This window comes from Pygocentrus nattereri, chromosome 4 (genome assembly GCF_015220715.1).
Source record: "Pygocentrus nattereri isolate fPygNat1 chromosome 4, fPygNat1.pri, whole genome shotgun sequence".
Taxonomy (NCBI): Eukaryota; Metazoa; Chordata; class Actinopteri; order Characiformes; family Serrasalmidae; genus Pygocentrus; species Pygocentrus nattereri.
This window is the reverse complement of record NC_051214.1, coordinates 24,676,315-24,695,931: the sequence shown is the minus strand read 5'-3', so window position 1 is coordinate 24,695,931 and position 19,617 is coordinate 24,676,315. Positions and strand designations below refer to the sequence as shown.

The 19,617-nt window shown below is 38.7% G+C and overlaps 1 protein-coding gene across 2 annotated transcripts in view; it reads left to right on the top strand.

The window, feature by feature from the left end:
• The first annotated feature begins 5,839 nt into the window (after positions 1-5,839).
• niban1a (niban apoptosis regulator 1a) overlaps positions 5,840-19,617 on the top strand; it is a 36,909-nt gene continuing 23,131 nt past the window's right edge. For both annotated transcript variants that reach the window (XM_017718474.2, XM_017718473.2), the window contains exon 1: positions 5,840-5,997. In XM_017718474.2, coding sequence (XP_017573963.1) covers positions 5,946-5,997 — 52 coding nt within the window. In that variant the 5' untranslated portion in view covers positions 5,840-5,945. The remainder of the gene's footprint in view (positions 5,998-19,617) is intronic.

Sequence of the window (19,617 nt, the reverse complement as noted above, 5' to 3'; positions counted from 1 at the left end):
TTGCTGTACCAACAGGACAGCTGAGATGAACATTAATTGTACTTTATTTTAGATTTTTAATTTACTTGAGTGTTAATAAAACAATGTTTATATATTTAATTACACAAAACATACATTTTCATTTATACCTTCAAAGTACTCGTTACAAATCTCAAAGCCTGCAAGATTTTTCTCCTGCCAATCGAGTTTCCATATATTTGACTTTACTGTTTTTGTCCAAAAATCCAATCAAATTCATACAAATGTCAAATAAAACTGCCCACAGCTGCTGTCTAGTATTGCCATACTACTGGTACTTTACTTATACTCTACTGATACTTTTTACTTCCACTAAAGTACATATTTGAATTCATATTTTTATTTTAAATGAGTAGGATTTTGCACGCTGTGTGGATACCATATAGTGGGGGGAGGGTTCGACCCTGTTAGGATGGGTAAGAAGGAAGTGGGAATGATGGGGGTACAAGGGTTTCAGTGTTTATACCTATTTTTTTCTATATTTTATATTTTATGTACTGTTTTTTGTTTATTTCTACAATGATAAGGGGTTAAGAAGTGATGTGTATTATTTCGGATCGTGGCACAGAATGTAAAAGTAGGAGGGAAGACGGTATGCCCAGTTTCATTTGTAACCTGGAATATTAAAGGGATGAATCATCCTGTGAAACGTAAGAGGGTTTTAGCACATCTACATCAGTTAAAGGTGGACATTGCTTTCCTCCAGGAAGCACATTTAAATATGTCCAATCATACGTGTTTACATACTAGATGGGTGGGTGAAGTCTATCATTCAACGTTTCAGTTTAAATTAAGAGGTGTGGCAATTTTAATCAGTAAACATCTGCCTTTTATTGCTTCCCCGATTGACGGAGATTCTACGGGCCGATATGTCATTGTTACAGGCAAAATATATGATAATTCCAGTTGTTTTAGTCAGTGTTTATGCCCCTAACTGGGATGATGTTGCATTTTTCACGAATCTGTTTACTCGATTACCTGATTTAAATGAACATCAGTGAGACATGAATTGTGTGTTGTCACCCAGATTAGTAGTTCTGATAAAAACGTACACACTTCTAAAGCTGCCCTTACAATTAAACTACTTCTTGACACCTATGGTATTGTTGATGTTTGGCGCGTCCTTAACCCCAATGCTCGCAAGTACTCCTTTTATTCGGCTGTTCATAAAACATTTTCACGTATTGATCACATTTTAATGGATAAGGGTTTGCTTCCTTTAGTTCAGGAATGTGATTAGCATTTGATTGTAATATCTGATCATGCTCCTCTTAGATTGAAAATTAATTTATCAGTTATGATACCTGTTTATAGACCTTGGCGGCTTAACCCACTCCTACTTTCAGATACATTTTTTTAGATTTTATTACATCATCAGATTGATTTTTTTTTTTTTTTTAGAAATTAACCAAACACCCAATATGTCATCATTGACAGTTGGGAAACACTTAAAGCATATTTAAGAGGTCAAATTATTTCCTACAGTGCACAGTCACGAAAAGTGAGGAATAATCGTATTAATGAATTGATTAAACAAATTGGGGACATTGATTTACAACTAGCAACATCCCGATCTGAGGATGGCATTAAAGACGCTTAATGCTTAAAAAAGAATTTAATTTATTAACTACACAAAAAGCAGAGTATCAGTTGGTTAGATCCTGCCATACATACTATGAGCATGGTGATAAAATGGGGAAGCTTCTTGCACATCAGCTTCGTAGGAAAGCAGCAAGTCCCATTATTTCAGAGATTAAGGACGAGTCTGGGTCAGTCTGTATAGATCACTCTGCAATAAATACTCGTTTTATGAGGTATTACTGTAACCTATACACATCTGAGTCATTAAAGGATGAACACCTAATTAATTCATTTTTTCAAGGTATAGAGATTCCTCGCATAGATCTTTTAACAAAGGCAGAGCTGGAGTCTCCGTTTACCATTAGAGAAATCGAGGATGCCATTAGAAGTATGCAAGGGGTACATCCCCTGGCCCAGATGGGTTCTTAGCAGAATTCTTTAAGAAATTCTCCAATCAGCTGGCCCCTCTTTTAACTGCTGTGTATAATGACTCTCTATCCGTTGGTTTAATGCCTGAAACAATGCGACAAGCTACTATATCACTTATTCACAAAAAAGGCAAAAACAAACAGGAGTGTGGCTCTTATCGTCCTATTTCCCTTCTTAATATAGATAATAAAATATTTGCAAAAATGATTGCCCGCCGCTTGAAACTGTTCTTCCAACAATAATTTCACCAGATCAGACAGGTTTCATAAAAAAATCGATATTCCACCTTCAACATTAGGCGATTGTATAATATAATTTATAATCCCTCTCCACTTGACAAACCAGAAGTGGTCATATCTCTAGATGCAGAGAAGGCTTTTGATCGGGTGGAGTGGGATTATTTATTTTACACTCTTGAAGCATTTGGATTTGGGCCAAATATTATATCATGGATAAAGATCAGTTCAGACTAATAACAATATATCACCCTAGGTATACGGATCACCATTGTCCCCCCTCCTTTTTGTGATCGTAATTGAACCATTAGCCATAGCTTTACGTACTAATAAAGACATTAAGGGTATTGCGAGGGCAGAAGGGGAACACAAAGTCTCATTGTATGCAGATGACATGATACTTTATTTGTCTGACGCTTCCACATCTCTTCCTGTAGTGCTTAATCTCCTATCTGACTTTGGCAAAATCTCAGGGTATAGAGTAAACACACAAAAAAGTTGATGCCCATAAACTTAGCAGCAAGAGAGTCCTCATTTGTTTACACTCTGCCATTTAAAGTATGTATGGAAAAAATAAAATACCTTGGTCTTTGGGTCACTCACAAATTTAAAGAACTTTTTTCAGCAAACCCCCCCCCCCCCCCCCCCCCCTTTTATCCTCTCTTAAGGAAAATCTTGATCGCTGGGATTTACTACCCTTGTCTTTAGCAGGCAGAATAAATACAATAAAGATGAGCGTATTGCCTACATTTCTCTTTATGTTTCAGTGTATACCAGTTTTTTTAACAAAAAATTTTCATTTCCCTAGATAAAAAGCTTTCCTCTTTTATTTGGAATAAAAAGAACCCACATATATGTACCTCTGTATTACAGAGACCTTGTGAGTGGGGTGGAATGGGACTGCCAAATATTCAGCTTTATTATTGGGCAGCAAATATCAAAATGATTTCGTATTGGATGGAACAAAGTGAAACAGTTTCTGCACCTGATTGGCTAAAACTGGAAAGAGGGTCCAGTGAGAACACTTCACTGTGTGCCTTATTGTATTCTAGTTTGCCATGTTCAGAGCCTGTGACAAAATATACTTCAAACCCAGTGGTTATTCGCTCATTAAAAATTTGGAAACAATTCATTTCGTTGTAAAGAATCATGTTTTTCTGCCACGCCAGATTGATGCTGCATACAGTATTTGGTTTAATCATGGGATATGTTCATTAATGATTCATTTGCATCTTTCGAACAGATTGTTCAGACATTCAATATTTCCAGGACAAATTTTTTCAGATATTTACAGGTCCGTAATTTTGTATCTTCGAATATAAGTCAATTCCCCTCACAGCCCCAAGATACACTTCTAGATTCAATTAAGGACATATCTTTATCCAAGAAGGGTAGGATAGGGGACATATACTCTTTATTAATGACAGAAAGCATGACAAGTCTTAATCCCCTTAAGGATCAATGGGAGAAAGATCTAACTATAGAAATTACAGAGTCCATTTGGTCAAGGATGATGAAGGGGATACATTCATCTACGATATGTATGAGACATAAAGTTATGCAGTTTTAAATCTTTCATCGACTGCACTGGACCAAAGTTAAGTTGTCCCATATTAATCCCAATATTGATACAACGTGTGACCGTTGTAAGCAGAACCAAGCCACTCTAATTCACATGCTCTGGGATTGCCCTGAGCTTTTAATTTTCTGGCAATCAATATTTGATATGCTTTCCATTGTAATTGATAAGCAACTAGAATTGTTAGCCCCCCTTGCTTTATTTGGTGTGGTAACACAAAATCTTATTTTAAACAATAACAGATTAAGCCTTTTATCTTTTGCCACATTAGTAGTGTAGCTAGAAGACAAATTTTGGTTAAATGGAAAGACTGCAGCCCCCCAACGTTTGCGCAGTGTATAAGGGACATGGTGTATTTCATTCATTTGGAAAAGATTAGGTATAAAGTTAAGGGGTCAACAGAGAGATTTTTATTGACATGGGAATCTTTCCTTAGTCATGTTGAGTCTCTGAGTTCTGGAAGTTTTAAGCTCCAGTAGAATGATCAGGTTATGTTACTAGGAATTTTGGAAACAAATTGTTGGGAGAACTTTACAGTGCCTTAGGGGTGTCTTCCCTCCTGTACTGTTAGTTTATAGGAAATGTACTAAAATATACTGGTAATGGCCCCTATCATTTTATCATTGTTTATTATGTCATTATTATTTTTATTATTTTGTGTGTTTTGTCTCTCTGTCCGTGTGTGTATAGTATTGGTGTGATTGTATGTAGATAAATATTAATGTAACTATAGGTATAAACAAGTATGTTCTGCTGGGATTGTCAAATTTTATTTGTAAGGCACAAATGCTATGCACACAGATGCATATTTATGTATTTTATATATTAGTTGTTTATTTTAAATGTATAAGTTACTATTATTAATTTTTTTTATTTATTTTTTGTCTCTTAGGTTATATTTTCTCAGGGAAAGGGTGGGGGTGGGGGGTTCTTGGAAGCTTTAGAAATTGTTACAATTGTATTAACGTATTTGTAATTAAAAACTAATAAATAAACTTGGTTTAAAAAAAATGAGTAGGATTTTGACAAATGACTACTTCCAGACAGCATGCAGATGTGGGCCACTTCTTGCAAAGACAAAGAAAACTGCATGTAAACCAAAAGTCGCACAAATTTATTTTGCCGTATTGCACAAATTTACCAGTTATTTGTCGTCCCTGTCCCAATGTTTTTGAAACATCCATCCATCCATCCATCCATCCATCCATCCATCCATCCATCCATCCATCTATCCATCCATCCATTTTCTAAGCCGCTTCTCCGTCAGGGTCGTGGGGTTTTTGAAACATGTTAGCATCAAATGCAAAATAGACTTCGATTTTTTCAAAAAACAATAAAAGTTCTCAGTTTTAGCATTTGATACGTTGTCTTTGTACTATTTCCATTTAAATAAAGGGTTCAATTGATTTGCACATCATTGCATTACGTGTTTATTCACAATTTGTGCAGCGTCTCAACTGTTTTGGAAACCGGGTTACACCGCTTACTTGAAGAAAAAAAGTACAAATAATGAAATTATAGGAACAGGAATTCTGAACAAAATTCCTCAAAAAAACACGGATTTGTATGAAAGTAATGAGTAATCGTACAGTACAGTATTGCTAAAGCATCAGTAGTAGCAGTGAACATAAAAACAGAGTAAAAAAAAGATAAAAGATAAAAAGAACGAACATAAATAAAAAAAAGAGTCATATTAATTACTCTAATCACAATACTACAGTATCACGATTATCACTGTAATTATAATCATATTAATTAATAAACTAATGATATTTGCAATGGGGTCAGTAAGGTGGGGGTATGGAGGGTGGGGGTAAGTGGAGTTGGGGGTAGGGAGAGTGGGGGTATGTGGGTTGGGGGTCAGGAAGGTATGGGGGCTGTTACCCTCCCTCTCCCTCTCTCTCTCTCTCTCTCTCTCTCTCTCTCAGTCTAGAGAGAGCACAGATGCTTGTTCGCTTTGGCGACAGTAGCGTTTACTCGTGTGTCGACACTCCGCCTGTCTGTCTGTCAGCCAGTCAGTCTGCCAGTCTTCTGGCGGAGGCGAAGCGAGAGAGAAGCGAACTTCAACTTGAGGGGAGCTCGACTCAACCACCGACACCACCATGGGATCTTCGTCCAGTCTTCTGGATGAAAACAAATCCAACATCATAAAAGGTAAGACTAGCGCAGAAAAACAAGGCTCGTGTTTATTTGGTTTATCTGAAGAACCTGTTTCATATCCGTAGCTGTAGCTGCAGTCACGAAGGCGCCGGAGCAATTTTCTCTTAATTTCACCACATACATTTTTACTACAAGGTCGTTTGAAAAGCCCCCGGTTTTAGAGATTTTGTGGGTAAAAGTCGCTTGTTTTGAATATACCGGTCGGTTAATTGAAATGCAAGTTCAGTCAAAGGCCAGTCAGTCAGTCAGTCAGTCAGTCAGCGGTTTATCTCGCCTCAGAGGCTGTCAGTGTGATGTGGAACTGGAGAAGTTTATCACTTTTCAAAAATGAATTCAATTAAAATGATTGCTGATTATACTTAAATCCTTATCTTTCAGGCTTAATAGACTTGGCTCGATTTTTCGGGCTGTATTAAGGTAAACGTAATGCAGTATTTGAGGGAAAGATTCCTGTTAAAATAGTCCAGAGCTGTAAATAAAGGCCTCACCTGTTTCCCTCACAACATACTGAAGTATTGGCTATTCTTTTCACTCTACACACTGCATACTTCAGCAGAGTCACTCCTGTCATTCAACCCCCATACCTGGAAAGGGAGAGGGCGAGTGAAAAGTGCCAGGACCAGTTTTGGCTCTTTTTCTGTCTCTCTTTCTCTCAGGTCATTGTCAAGTTGAGTGAGGACAAGGGGACACCATTCTTAACCATGAATGTCTGCTGCACATGATCAGTGCAGGCGTGGACATTTGTGGAGCGGTCTTATTTACATGGCTCCTTTCCACAGCTATTTGAGATTCAGCCTGTGTCGCTTGAACTGAAGTGAGGCGTCTAAGAACACAAACAAAGGTTTTTATTAACACATTCTGCTCGTACAGTGCTGTTTTATAAGCCAGGTAAAGGAAATGCAATGTAAAGGAACGCCACTCCTTTTTGTTAGTTCCCCAGTCTTTCGGCCTTTTCCAGCAGTTTCCACTGGAAAATATGTTGGTGTGTATTTCAGAGAGCTGTTTGGATTTTAGTGATGGTATTTGAGGTCACTTGTTTCCATTTGGGGTTAGTGTTCCAGTGATTTACGCATGGTACATGCTGCTTTGGCATCTCATAAGACAGGATTATATATCTGTCACCCATATGATATCTGCCTGTTCATGGTTTGTTGTTAAAAATGAGGAAATTGACTTAAAATTGTGAATGAATTGACCATCAAATGGAAATTGAACAGCAGTAATCTGTGTTTACATTCTATACACGTATTATGTGATGTTCGGGAAACTCAGTTTGAGGTGGGCAAGATGGCAAAAATATGATACTTCAAGACATTTTCATGAAACATGATATGTATCGCAATATTTTGATGCAGACACAATGCACTAGTAATGCCACATCAAAAACCTCACTATGATTTTATTTATCTTTGTAATGCAGTTGTTCAGCGACTGTTCAGTATGGTTGTTAAATACAGTCTGGTTGGTACTGTATAGTGGGTAAGAACTTTGTAGACTGGGGTTCAGTTCCCCATCTGGGTAGGCACCCTACACTATACCAATAAGAGTGGCTTATTATGGGGCAGTTGTGAGCTGGAGGTTAGGGAACCAGTTCAATCCCCTGAGCCAACAGTATATGACCAAAGTGCCCTTGAGCAAGGCACCTACCCTCAGCTGCTCCCTGGGTGATACGGATAGGCTGCCCACCACCTTGGACAAGTGTGCTCACTGAACAAGTGTGTGTGTTCACTAGTGTGTATGTGGTGTTTCACTGCATGGATGGGTTATATGCGGAGGTGATATTTCCCTGTTATGGGACCAATATGGGTCACTTAAAAATAAGAGTCCTTGGACGCAACCTTCGCCTACCTGTGTAAAAATGATCAAATTGTAAGTCGCTCTGGGTAAGAGTGCCGTAAATGTAAATGTACGGCTGATTTCCATGATGGTAAACTTTATCACAATAACAAAATGTATTATGATAACTATAAAATATCAGCATATGGCCTCTTCCAGTCACATTTTAACAGCATGTATGGTGTTTGCTCATCCTGTGCAGGGGAATATGATACCGCTTTTATCATTTTTTTATTCACCTCAAGCAAAGCCAAGTTCCTGACTCTTACCACCCTCCTGAGAAAAGATACACTCTGTCTTCAAACCTGCTTTAAGGAATTAATGCAGTCCTGTCAAGCCTGCTGTTGTCTTGCCACTGGCCTCATTAAAGCCAATCCTTTTTATAAATCATGAGTCATTAATAAAAACAGCAGATGACGTCATACTAGAGATGAAATTGATCTGTTTCCTGTATCGGTATTGGGCCTTTATTATCAAAAATTCTAGTTCAGATATTGGATGAACAAAGGAACAAATCTGATCTGATTCTGTAACTAATCTAGCCTGAAATATCACAGAATTGGTTGTAGCACAACATAATATATAGTACCTTTACTTAATATTGTCCTACAAGCAATTCTAAGCAATAACAACAGTAATGTGCAGTTTTATGTAGCCTAACATAAAACCAGTAGCTAACTAAGTATTGTACTACTCTCTCAGGGATAAAGGTGCTAAACTGTCAATGGGGTGGGACCCTCAACATCATCATGGTACCTTTTGTCAGGGAACATAACTGGACCATAATCCACTGAAATTATATTTTCTAAGCTGTACTGACTCCACACACCCCGTCTCATCTCCAGACTTTTCATTTTATGGTTCTGTTTTAAAACATTCGGTTATGAAAAGGGACAAATATGTACTTCTCCCTGGAATAACCTATTTAAGGTTCACTTAAGGTTCACTTCATTTAAGGTTAAAAAAATGAGCTTGGTAACGGTCAATTCAGTACTGTGGGTATGATCTCCAGAACTTGGCTGGGTACAGTTCATCTGCTCATTCCAAGCAGTACCCATGCCATCCCAGTCACTTTGATTTGAAGTCAAATCAAAGTTTATTTATATGGCGATTTTTACAACAGGCACTGTCACAAAGCAGTTTTACAGAAGAATCTGGGTCTGAGCCCCCATGAGCCTCACCAGTGGCGACAGTGGCAAGGAAAAACTCCCTAAGAGCGAAAGGAAGAAACCTTGAAAGGAACCAGGAAAGCCATCCTCCTCTGGTCGACACCAGATAACAAACAAGAACAGAATAACAAAATGAACAGAGAATAAGGTTTTAATTACCTTTTGCCTATTGCAATTGCCCACTCAGTGGACCACCATAGCTAGACTCATAAAGGCTGATCCAGGACTAGTTTTGACTTGAATCAAAATGAGCCATCTAGACTTACCAACAGCAAGTGGCAAGGTAGAAACACAGCCAAGCAGAGGCGATGAAGCCGGGTACATTTTACCCATTTTAATGTAACTTGAGCCAGTTGACGTCGGTGCCCAGCCCACTGAAAAGTAAACAGACAGAACTGAACAAGTGAATGTTAATTTACATTAAAATTAAAATAGTTAATCCACATTTTATGCTTCAGTTGTACTCAAAACAGGGCCAAATTTGATGTACGCAAGCTGCTGACTAGCAAATAAACTAGTCATTTCATAACCTCCACGCTTTGTTTATTTCTGACATGAACCACAAGAAGATGAGCAAGTCAGCTGAGTGGCATTCTCTTTGAGGAAATCTCCCAGAGGAAAATTTTATTGTTCAGATGTTATTCCTTAGGAGAAATAGCATTAAACAAAAAAGAGACATGAGATACAGGAGAGACAGAAAGATTTCAGTTACATATAAAGCTGATTATTATCTTGGAAAATCAGAGCATGTGTGATTTTATCGAGATCTGTCTGAAAACTCAAGACATACGTGAGATGCCTGGGCTCTTTTTCCCAGGAGAAATATCTGAAAAGCAGAAGTCTCCTTTATCATACCATCTGATCTCGTTGCTGTCTAGGAGAAACTACAGAGATATATTAAGCAGAACTCATTTCTTTCCTATGGGCTGCCACCTGGTTAACACTTGAATGCAGCATTAGCACAATACAAGTCTCTCTGCTGTGACCTAGAAGGTGGCAGTGAAATTCATTTATTATTAATGGCTTATTTCTAATATCCCTGATCCTTCTCAGACCCATGGAATCCATTACCACAGTACACAGTCATGATCTTTTATGTAAAGTTCATAACGCAAGCTTTAACAGTTTCTCACACACCTGGCATGTAGTCAGTTCCATTGTTTTACTCTTTCCCTGTGTTTTTTTGCGAAAGGAAAGGAAATTGGACCCTTTTTAGAATCAAGCAAAACACAAAACTGGAATCACTCTGTTCTTTGCACACTTTGCCAAAGAGAATGGAGTCTGACTTCATGTAGTGCACATGTTCCTCAGCGTGTTGTTATTTAGCTTTCGGCTAACTAGTTACAGGTGGATGTCCCATTGTATTCCATCTAGCAGGAAACAGCCGTGGTATTATGTAATCCTCTTACTGTTCACTGAGTTATGCTTCACTTTCAGTCATAGGACTCAAGAGAAAGTATGAGACCAGGACAAACCTGGCTCCTGGCTCATATCTTTGCAGGGAATGCCAGGCCGCCAGAGTGGGCAAACGTGACCTCAGCACCCTTTTTTTCTGTAATGTATGTTGTTTTTTAAAAAAGTATGTGCTTTAATCCATTCATCTATTCGTATGTTTGGCTTGTAGATCTGAATTTTTTTCATTTCCAATGAATGCTTTTACCCAAAGGCTATTTCTCAGAGCAAAACATCTGAAATATTCTGCATTGATAAGTTTATCACTGGGTCAAAAATAATGGATAATTTCTTACTTCACTACGGCTACATTCACATTAAAAGCCTCGTTGCTCAAATCCGATTTTTTTTACTCAAATCCGATCTCTGACATGATGGTTCACACTCGTCCAGGTAGTTAACTCTGATCAGCTCTGATTTGTGCCACTTGAACCTGGTAATATGAAGGCAGCCTATGAGAAATGAAACCCCAACCAAATCAAGGCCTAAAGGAGGGCTGATATAGCAGAGTGTGTAGAAAATGTATGATATGTTGAAGTCTTATTTCTTTGTTCTGCAGGGTAGGGGTCTAGCCATTCTGTTTAGGTTCCACAGTTTGTCACTGTCTCTGTTTTAGAGGTTGAGGTCTGAGCCACAGGTGAAGTGTGTGTGTGTGGCCGATGTGTTGGTATGAGGTACATCAGCGTAGAACAGGCTGTGCAGGTCAGGCGTGAATGCCTGATGCCATCTCGTGCTGCTTTCACAGCTCAAGAATGCCAGAAATGTCAGACCAGCGAAACACATGCATACACACCCAACATCACACCCGTAACCTCACAAACATAAACAAACTCAAAAACATATGCATGTTCATGGGTTCACTTTATTAGACAGTCTAATCTACAGCTGTATCCAGTATACCCAGGGGGTTAATGGCAAAAATATAATATCAGGATATGTGCAAACACTTTACTTTTTTAAAAAATTTGATAAGTTAGAACAGAACTGATGTAATGTTGGAAACATGGTTGGTCAGCGTTCTTTACAAGTTCTGTCCACAATATACTCAAAAAGGTATTTTTGATGCAATGATTCACGATATATCATCATGCTGTCCACCCTTACTGCCATGGATTTTAACATCATCTGCAAGTTGCAGTCACCAATGTTATACATGGGCAGTTGACTTACTCTAATCTTAAAACTCAAATCTTAAAAATCTTGTGCCCGGAAGGTTGCTGGTTCGATCCCCTGAGCCGACAGTACATGATTGAAGTGCCCTTGAGCAAGACACCTAACCCCCAACTGCTACCTGGGCACTGTGGATAGGGCTGCCCAGCGCTCCCTAGTGTGTGTGTGTTTACTAGTGTGTATGTGGTGTTTTACTGCACGGATGGGTTAAATGCGGAGGTGAAATTTCCCCATTGTGGGACTAATATGGGTAAAATATCTTAAATATTTACACTCACTGGCCATTTTATACTTGGTCAAGGCAACTTGCTGAAGTGCAAACCGAGCATCAGAATAGGGGAGGAAAGGGGATTTAAGTGACTTTGAACGTGACGTGGTTGTTGGTGCCAGACGGGCTGGTCTGAGTATTTCAGAAACTGCTGATCTGCTGGGATTTTCACACACAACCATCTCTAGGGTTTATAGAGAACGGTCAGAAAAAGAGAAAATATCCAGTGAGCGGCAGTTGTGTAGTCAAAAATGCCTTGTTGATGTGAGAGGTCAGAGGAAAATGGGCAGACTGGTTCGAGACGATAGAAACGCAACAGTAACGCAAATAACCAGCCAAAATCTCTGAGTAACGTTTCCAATACCTTGTTGAAAGTATGCCACGAAGAATTATGGCAGTTCTGAAGGCAAAAGGGGGTCCAACCTTTTACTTTCAGGGTGTACCTAATAAAGTGGCCGGTGAGTGTATATCTTAAACATACTTTGAATGAAACAGTGCAAAAATACATACAGTATATCATCTAATCAGCTAATGTGGCCAGTATTGGTTTGTACTATAGTTGCATACAATCGTGAAAAAAGACGGTTTAAATAATAATTATGATTTTTTTTATGTCAGTCAATCATCAGCCACAATTCATGTGCATTCAAGGCTTATGTATATGTGGCCAAAATACTGATGGCATTGTACTTTCAAATGATGATATTTCACTTCTGCATTTGTGATTAAAGGAATCTACATTTTACTCAGTTACATTTTAGTTCTTAACATTTACTCATTCATTCCATTTTTCTGTTTACTTTCATTCTATTATGTCGGTGACAGCGTCTGTAATGCTTTATGATTGGCCACAAATCTCACTTCTGAGCTTTAGCACTTTGCGTTAGACTACAGGTTCCCAACCCTGATCCTCGAGCACCCACTCCCTTGCACATGTTTGTGTTTTCCTGCTACACAATGCCCACTTCAACTTAAGATGGGCTTTGTAATGAACTGCTTAGCCGGGTTAGGCGTGTTGAGAGGAATAGACACTAAAATGTGCAGGGCCAGGGTTGGGAACCACTAGACCAAGGGTAGATAGAAGAATAGAGCATTTTTAAACTAGTAATTTGGTCTAAAATAGTTCTTATCTAAAGTAGTTTTTGGAAAGCTACTTTTACTTCAACCTGAGTCACTGGTCCACCAAAGTAACATTATTTTTACTTGAGCTTGGCCTGTTAGAGTGTGATGCAATAGTGCCTCATAACAAATTAGCCTTAAACTGGGTCAGAGTAAAGGTCAGCCTGGCTGCCCTTGAGGATTCCTCACATGATGCTTGTCTTTTACTATTATTACTATTATTATTTCTAGTCATAGTACAGGGACAACACAAGGCAAAAATACCCTACCAAGTGGATAAATGATTAATAATGAAGAAAAGACAAACATTTGACAGCATAGCATTTTTTTTTACCTAAACTGGTGCGTGAGAGGTAGTTGTAGAGGTAGATCAAGGTAGATGATTAGAGAAAAGGCACATTAACCCTCCTATTATGTTACGGGTCAAATTGACCCGTTTCAAGGTTTGAAGATCTAGGAAAAATAGTTAAAAGTATTTTTTTAGCATCAAACTTCTTCTGCTTGCCTTAAATTGTGTAATCAACATATAATATGAAAATGGTTCATCTCACATATTTGTAACCACCCCCTGCATGTTTATATCACATAGATACTGTTCGGGTCAATATGACCCAGCAGTCAAACTGGAGGTAAATGGGTGTCAAAAATGTCAGAGTATGTCTTTCTTTGCAACTGTGAGACATATTTCACCCCAATCACACACACACACACACAGAGAGAGAGAGAAAGAGGTGCAGATGTTATGACTTTTACCTTATAGAAACCATTTATGTTCTCGCGGGTAAACTCCACCCACATTCAGTGGACACTAAACAGGGGAGGGGCAAAATCTAAAATCCTCTGCATGGGAGTACACCCAAAATTACGCTCTGTCAAGCAGACCAGACCTTTACAAAATGAGCAGCTGAAGCAAAAGGATGACAGTCCAGGAGGCTCTGGAAGTCATCATTGATCATGACAGTGAAACAGAGGAGGATGTGTCTGAAGACGAAGACTATCTTGAGCTAAATTCTGATTCTGATGATTCTGATTTTGAACCAGATGAGGGAATTGCTATTCCTATTCCTCCAAGCAAGACATTTGTCTCAAAAAAATGGTGAAATACAGTGGTCTTCATCCCGAAATGTGCGTCAGGCAAAACTGTCTGCAGAAAACATAATAAAGACAGTGCCAGGGCCCACTAGGATGGCACTGAGTTGTGTGACTGACATCAAGTCAGCCTTTGAGCTGGTCATGCCAGATTCAATACAAAAAAATCATTCTGGAAATGACAAATCTAGAAGGGAGGCGTGTTTTGGGGGAGAAGTGGAAGGAGCTGGACAAAAGACATTTAGATGCATATTTGGGGCTCCTCATCCTGGGGGGGTCTATAAGTCGAAGGATGAATTGACAGTCGGTCTGTGGGATGCAGAGAGAGGCAGGGGTATATTTTGAGCCACAATGTCTCTGGAGACTTTTCATATTTTCTCCAGAGTAATTCGATTTGATAATCGAGAGACAAGGGCTGATAGACGGGAGAGAGACAAGCTGGCAGCTATTAGGACAGTGTGGGACAAGTGGGTAGAGCAACGTCCACTACTCTACAACCCAAGCCCTAATATCACAGTGGATGAAAGGCTGGTGCCAGGTCTGCAGGCCATCTGACGATGTCAAGACAAACATGACCTGTGTGAAATGTGCAAAATTCATTTGCACAAAGCACAGTGTGATGACATGCCACTCGTGTGCTGTGTAGATAGTAGTTCATTTCTGGTTCATAGTGCATGCATGTAAAACTGTTGTGTTTTTTATGTTGGCATATCCAAAGTAATAAAGTAGTGAAACATTAAAAAAAGTTTGAACATGCATTTTTTTTTAATGAAAAACGAGTGAATTATCCTAATTGAACCATTACCTGTTACAGGTAAAGAACACCATTGCACTAAATATTGGTAGAATAATTAGCAATGGAGTTAGTAATTAAATATTCACACTGCTTGTTAGGATTTTTTTGGTTTCAGATATCTTTTGGGTAATTAAACATGTACCGGGTCAAATTGACCCGGGAACACCATGTCTGTTCCTGACAAATGAACATAACAGGAGGGTTAAACAGTAGAAAAGAGAAAGAATGTAGGAAAAAATGAGAAACCCCAAAGAAAGAGAGTAGAAACAGACTGAAGACCCCAAATAATGACCCTGAGGCGGCGAAGAACAGACTACATCATGACAGCATCCAAATATCCAATAATATCCAAAAATCTCCCCATAACATTTTAAGTTCGTGATTGAGAGGAGTACTATTGTAATGTTACAGATGTTTGTACACTGAATTCTTGAACTCACTAATTCCAGATGCAAAGTATCAAAGAAGGCAGATATCCGGTTTTCTTTTGGGACAGAATGGCGCTCATTTAAACAACAGACAGTTTATTGTCTGCTGTATTCACATCCAGAAACACTCTTTTATAACTGATAGATTTAATGAGCCATCCTTCAGGAGTAGAACAGGCTGGGAAACTGTAACATTGGAAAAAATTGCGAGTGTGTTATTTGCAAGAACAGTGAGTATTTTAGATTCATGTAGCGCCAAAACAGGAACAGCTGAAACAACACATACATAAGTTTTTAAGAGAGCACCATAAATGGACACATTGTGGTGACTGGAATCTTGTGGATTCCCAAATAGCTGCATTATCTAAAGCTCATTTCTTGTTACAGTGATTCCTTATAGCAACATTTCTGGCCACTGCAGCTACACTAAGAAGCAGCTATCGCTCTTAGGGAGCTGTATAACAAACTAACACTACAAATCTCATAATTGTATTCAGAGTTAGATCTGTTAGTTCGTCAAGATGTCTTTCTAATGGAGTCCTTTGTTAAAAATGACTATGTATTCTTAGCAGTGGTGGATGAAGTACACAAATCATGTACTTGAGTTAAAGTAGAGACACCCAAGGTAAAATATTACTCCAGTAAAAGTAGAAGTTCCTCCCTTTAGACCTCCACTTGAGTAAAAGTATTAAAGTATTTGTCTTCAAATGTACTTAAGTATCGAAAGTAAAAGTACTGAAAGATTCATTATGGCTCTGATGTCCTGTTATCATTTTATAACAAGACTCGCTTCATGAACTCATTTTAGGTGAAAATCATCCAGTGTCTCTCTTGGTAAACCAGTCTTTTAATAGAACATCATTAATTAGTGACGCTGACGTCTATTAAAATGATCATAAGCACAAAACACTGAAGGTAAACAGTTTCCATCAGGGAGAACCGAGTGGCTCTGAAATCACTTTTACAAACAACCAAAGTTTCAGTTTAAGATTTATTTACAACTTAGTTCCAAGTTTAAGTTTAATAAAAACTGGCTTTAAACTCAGGATCACAAATGAGTTTCCTTTACTATGTTGATCTGTAGGTCTCTGTTCATAAACATAAACATAGACGTTGAACTGTGTGCTGCACTGGGTCGGTATGACCAACAGGTCAAAACAAGCTCAAAACAAAGTGCAAAAGCAAAAGCACTGCTCAGCTTGTAGTTAAAAACACACACACACACACACACACACACATTTGATGTCATGGAAACATCTAGATTTCTTGTGTATTTATAGTTGCTTGCAAAAGTTTGAACACCTGTGCTCAAATAATGTTTTGTTGATTTTCTGAGTGATAATAAGTTCCTTAAGGAAACAAACTTATAAGAGACTGTATTTGGACTAATTGCAATGTAACAAGGTAGTTGCTGCCCTGAAAGCAGGCCCTGGTCAGTAGCAAAAGAATGTCGCTGATTTCCGCGGCCACAGCAGGAAGGGAAGCTGTCTTGTTAAGGGCCAGTGTGTATTAAATGGCCTCTGTGTGTTACTGCATTGTTAAGCTGTGTTTTAGTGGAGTAATATGAGGAAAAAACATGAATTCTCTTGGGAGGATGGGGTCATTAGTGAATGGCTGTACTGAGAGGTTATTGAATGGAGTGTGAATGATCAGAGTGTAACGATAACTCCTTATAACAGAGTAAGAACACAGAGCAGGATGCAGACCTCCTGACCTTCTTAAATTCTACCCCTTTTTTGTGATGGATGTTTATTCAGCGCTGCAATGTGTGCAGAATAATACAAGCACTTCTAATACAAGAAAGTAAGACAAATAAAAATACTGAAAGCGATCATAAATTTGACTTTTTTTCCTACTGAAACGTGGGTTAGACTAGATGAATATTTAGCTTTAAATGAAGCCACGCCTGTAGGCTATAATTATGCACAAAGGCCAAGATTATCAGGCAAGGGAGGTGGAGTCTGTATAATATACCAAAATACTCTCGATATCAGTCAGAAACAATGCGACACTTTTACTTCCTTTGAGGTCCTTTCTATTCACGTTACAAATCCGGTCACAAAAGAGAAGGCGTTCTCATTATTTAACATTTACAGACCACCAGGGCCCTACTCTGAATTTATAAAAGAATTTAGTGACTTCGCTGCAAACCTGGCTGTGTGCAACGATAAAGTAATAATAATTGTAGGAGATTTTAATATTCACTTTGAGAAGGTAGATGACCCATTAAAAAGGGCATTTACCTCAATCTCTGTTGGGTAAAACTCATTTTGGGTAAAACTCTGTTGGTTTTACCCAAAATGTAACAGGGCCGACACACTACTGTAGTCATACGTTAGATTTAGTTTTGACACTAGGTCTTAACATAGACAAGCTTAATATCCTACCGCACAGCGATCTCCGACCATTACCTAATTTCATATGAGCTACGACTTAGCCATAATATATATACGTCCCCTCGTTATTCAACAAAGCACTCAATAAAACCTTCTACCGCCCTACAATTTATAGAAAATCTCCCAGCGCTATCAACCCCAGGCTCCACTCCATCAGAGCCAATGGAACTAGACTTACTAACCGATTATTTAGAAAACACCTTACGATCCACTTTAGAAAATGTGGCCCCACTTAAAATAAAAAGAGTAACGCAGAAAAAGCTCGCCCAAGTGGTACAACGATAAAACCCGGACCTTAAAACAAACAGCTCGGAAATTAGAGCGGAAATGGCGTCAAACCAAGCTGGAAGTGTTCCACTCTGCCTGAACCAGAAATTCCAGCAACTCTCACTAGTGAAGTTTTTATGGACTTCTTTAATAATAAAATTGAAAATATTAGACAACAAATTCAACCCACAGTCTCAAATTCAAATCCAGCTTGGCTGTCATCTGACTTGGCTGATATAGAACAAAACACAGCTGTAGAAAAGAGTCTGGAAACATTTTACCCACTCCCACAGCTAGAGCTTTACATTACATTTACATTTACATTTAGCAGACAATTTTATCCAAAGCGACTTACAAATGAGCTAGGGAAGATTATCTCTTCTGCAAATTGCACAACCTGCACACTCGATGCAATTCCATCAAAATTACTCAAAGAAGTACTGCCAGTTATTATAAACCCTATTTCAACTATAGTAAACTCATCCCTTAGTCTGGGCCATGTACCCAAAGCAAAGATCTTAGAAAAAGCTGTGGCCCAACAACTTAGTTCATATCTACACAAGAACCATATATATGAAAAATTTCAATCTGGATTCAGGCCACACCATAGCACTGAGACGGCTCTAGTTAAGATAACTAAATGATCTTCTTCTTGCCTCTGATCAAGGATACATATCTCTCTTAGTGCTACTTGAACTTAGCGCGGCTTTCAGCCTCTTCACGAGCTTCGCCGGTCTTCTTTTAAAATCCAAGTCCCTCCTCCAGGGCCTGAACTCTGGTTGATGATTGGCCGCAGTGGGGTACGGGTCCTCTAACGATGACTGACACTGCAGCCAACCTGTAACGGAGATAGGGAGCAAACGAGGAAGGAGACATACAAGCAAGCAAGCGAGAAAGAGAGAGAATAGAAAAGAGAAAAAAAATAACACCGGCCAGAAAAGCCCCCCCTTTCCAGGCCCAACACGTAACAACAATAGACCACAATATTCTCTTAGAAAGGTTAGAAAACATGGTTGGAATCACAGGGACGGCCCTATCATGGTTCAGATCTTACCTATCAGAACGTTATCAGTTCGTTAGGGTAAACAATTTATCTTCCAATTATTCAAAAGTGAGATTTGGAATTCCGCAGGGCTCTATTTTAGGACCATTATTATTTACACTATACATGTTACCGTTAGGCAGTTATAAGTAACCATGGTGTAAACTTTCATTGTTATGCAGACGATACTCAACTGTACATATCAGCCAAACCTGATGACCAATACAGGTTAAAGAAAATGGAGGACTGTGTAAAAGACTTGAAATGCTGGATGTCACGCAACTTCCTCATATTAAACAGTAACAAAACAGAGGTTCTCCTTCTGGGTCCAAAATTAGCAAGAAGTAAATTACCAGATTTAATCTTAAATCTCGCCGACTTTCCAGCCACACCTGGATCAGCAGCAAAAAATCTTGGCGTTATAATAGATTCAGATTTATCATTTGATCAACACATAGGCAGCATCACTAGGACAGCTTTTCTACATCTTCGCAACACTGCCAAGATCAGAAATGCCCTGTCCCTGCGTGATGCGGAAACACTAGTACACGCTTTTATTACTTCTAGGCTAGACTACTGTAA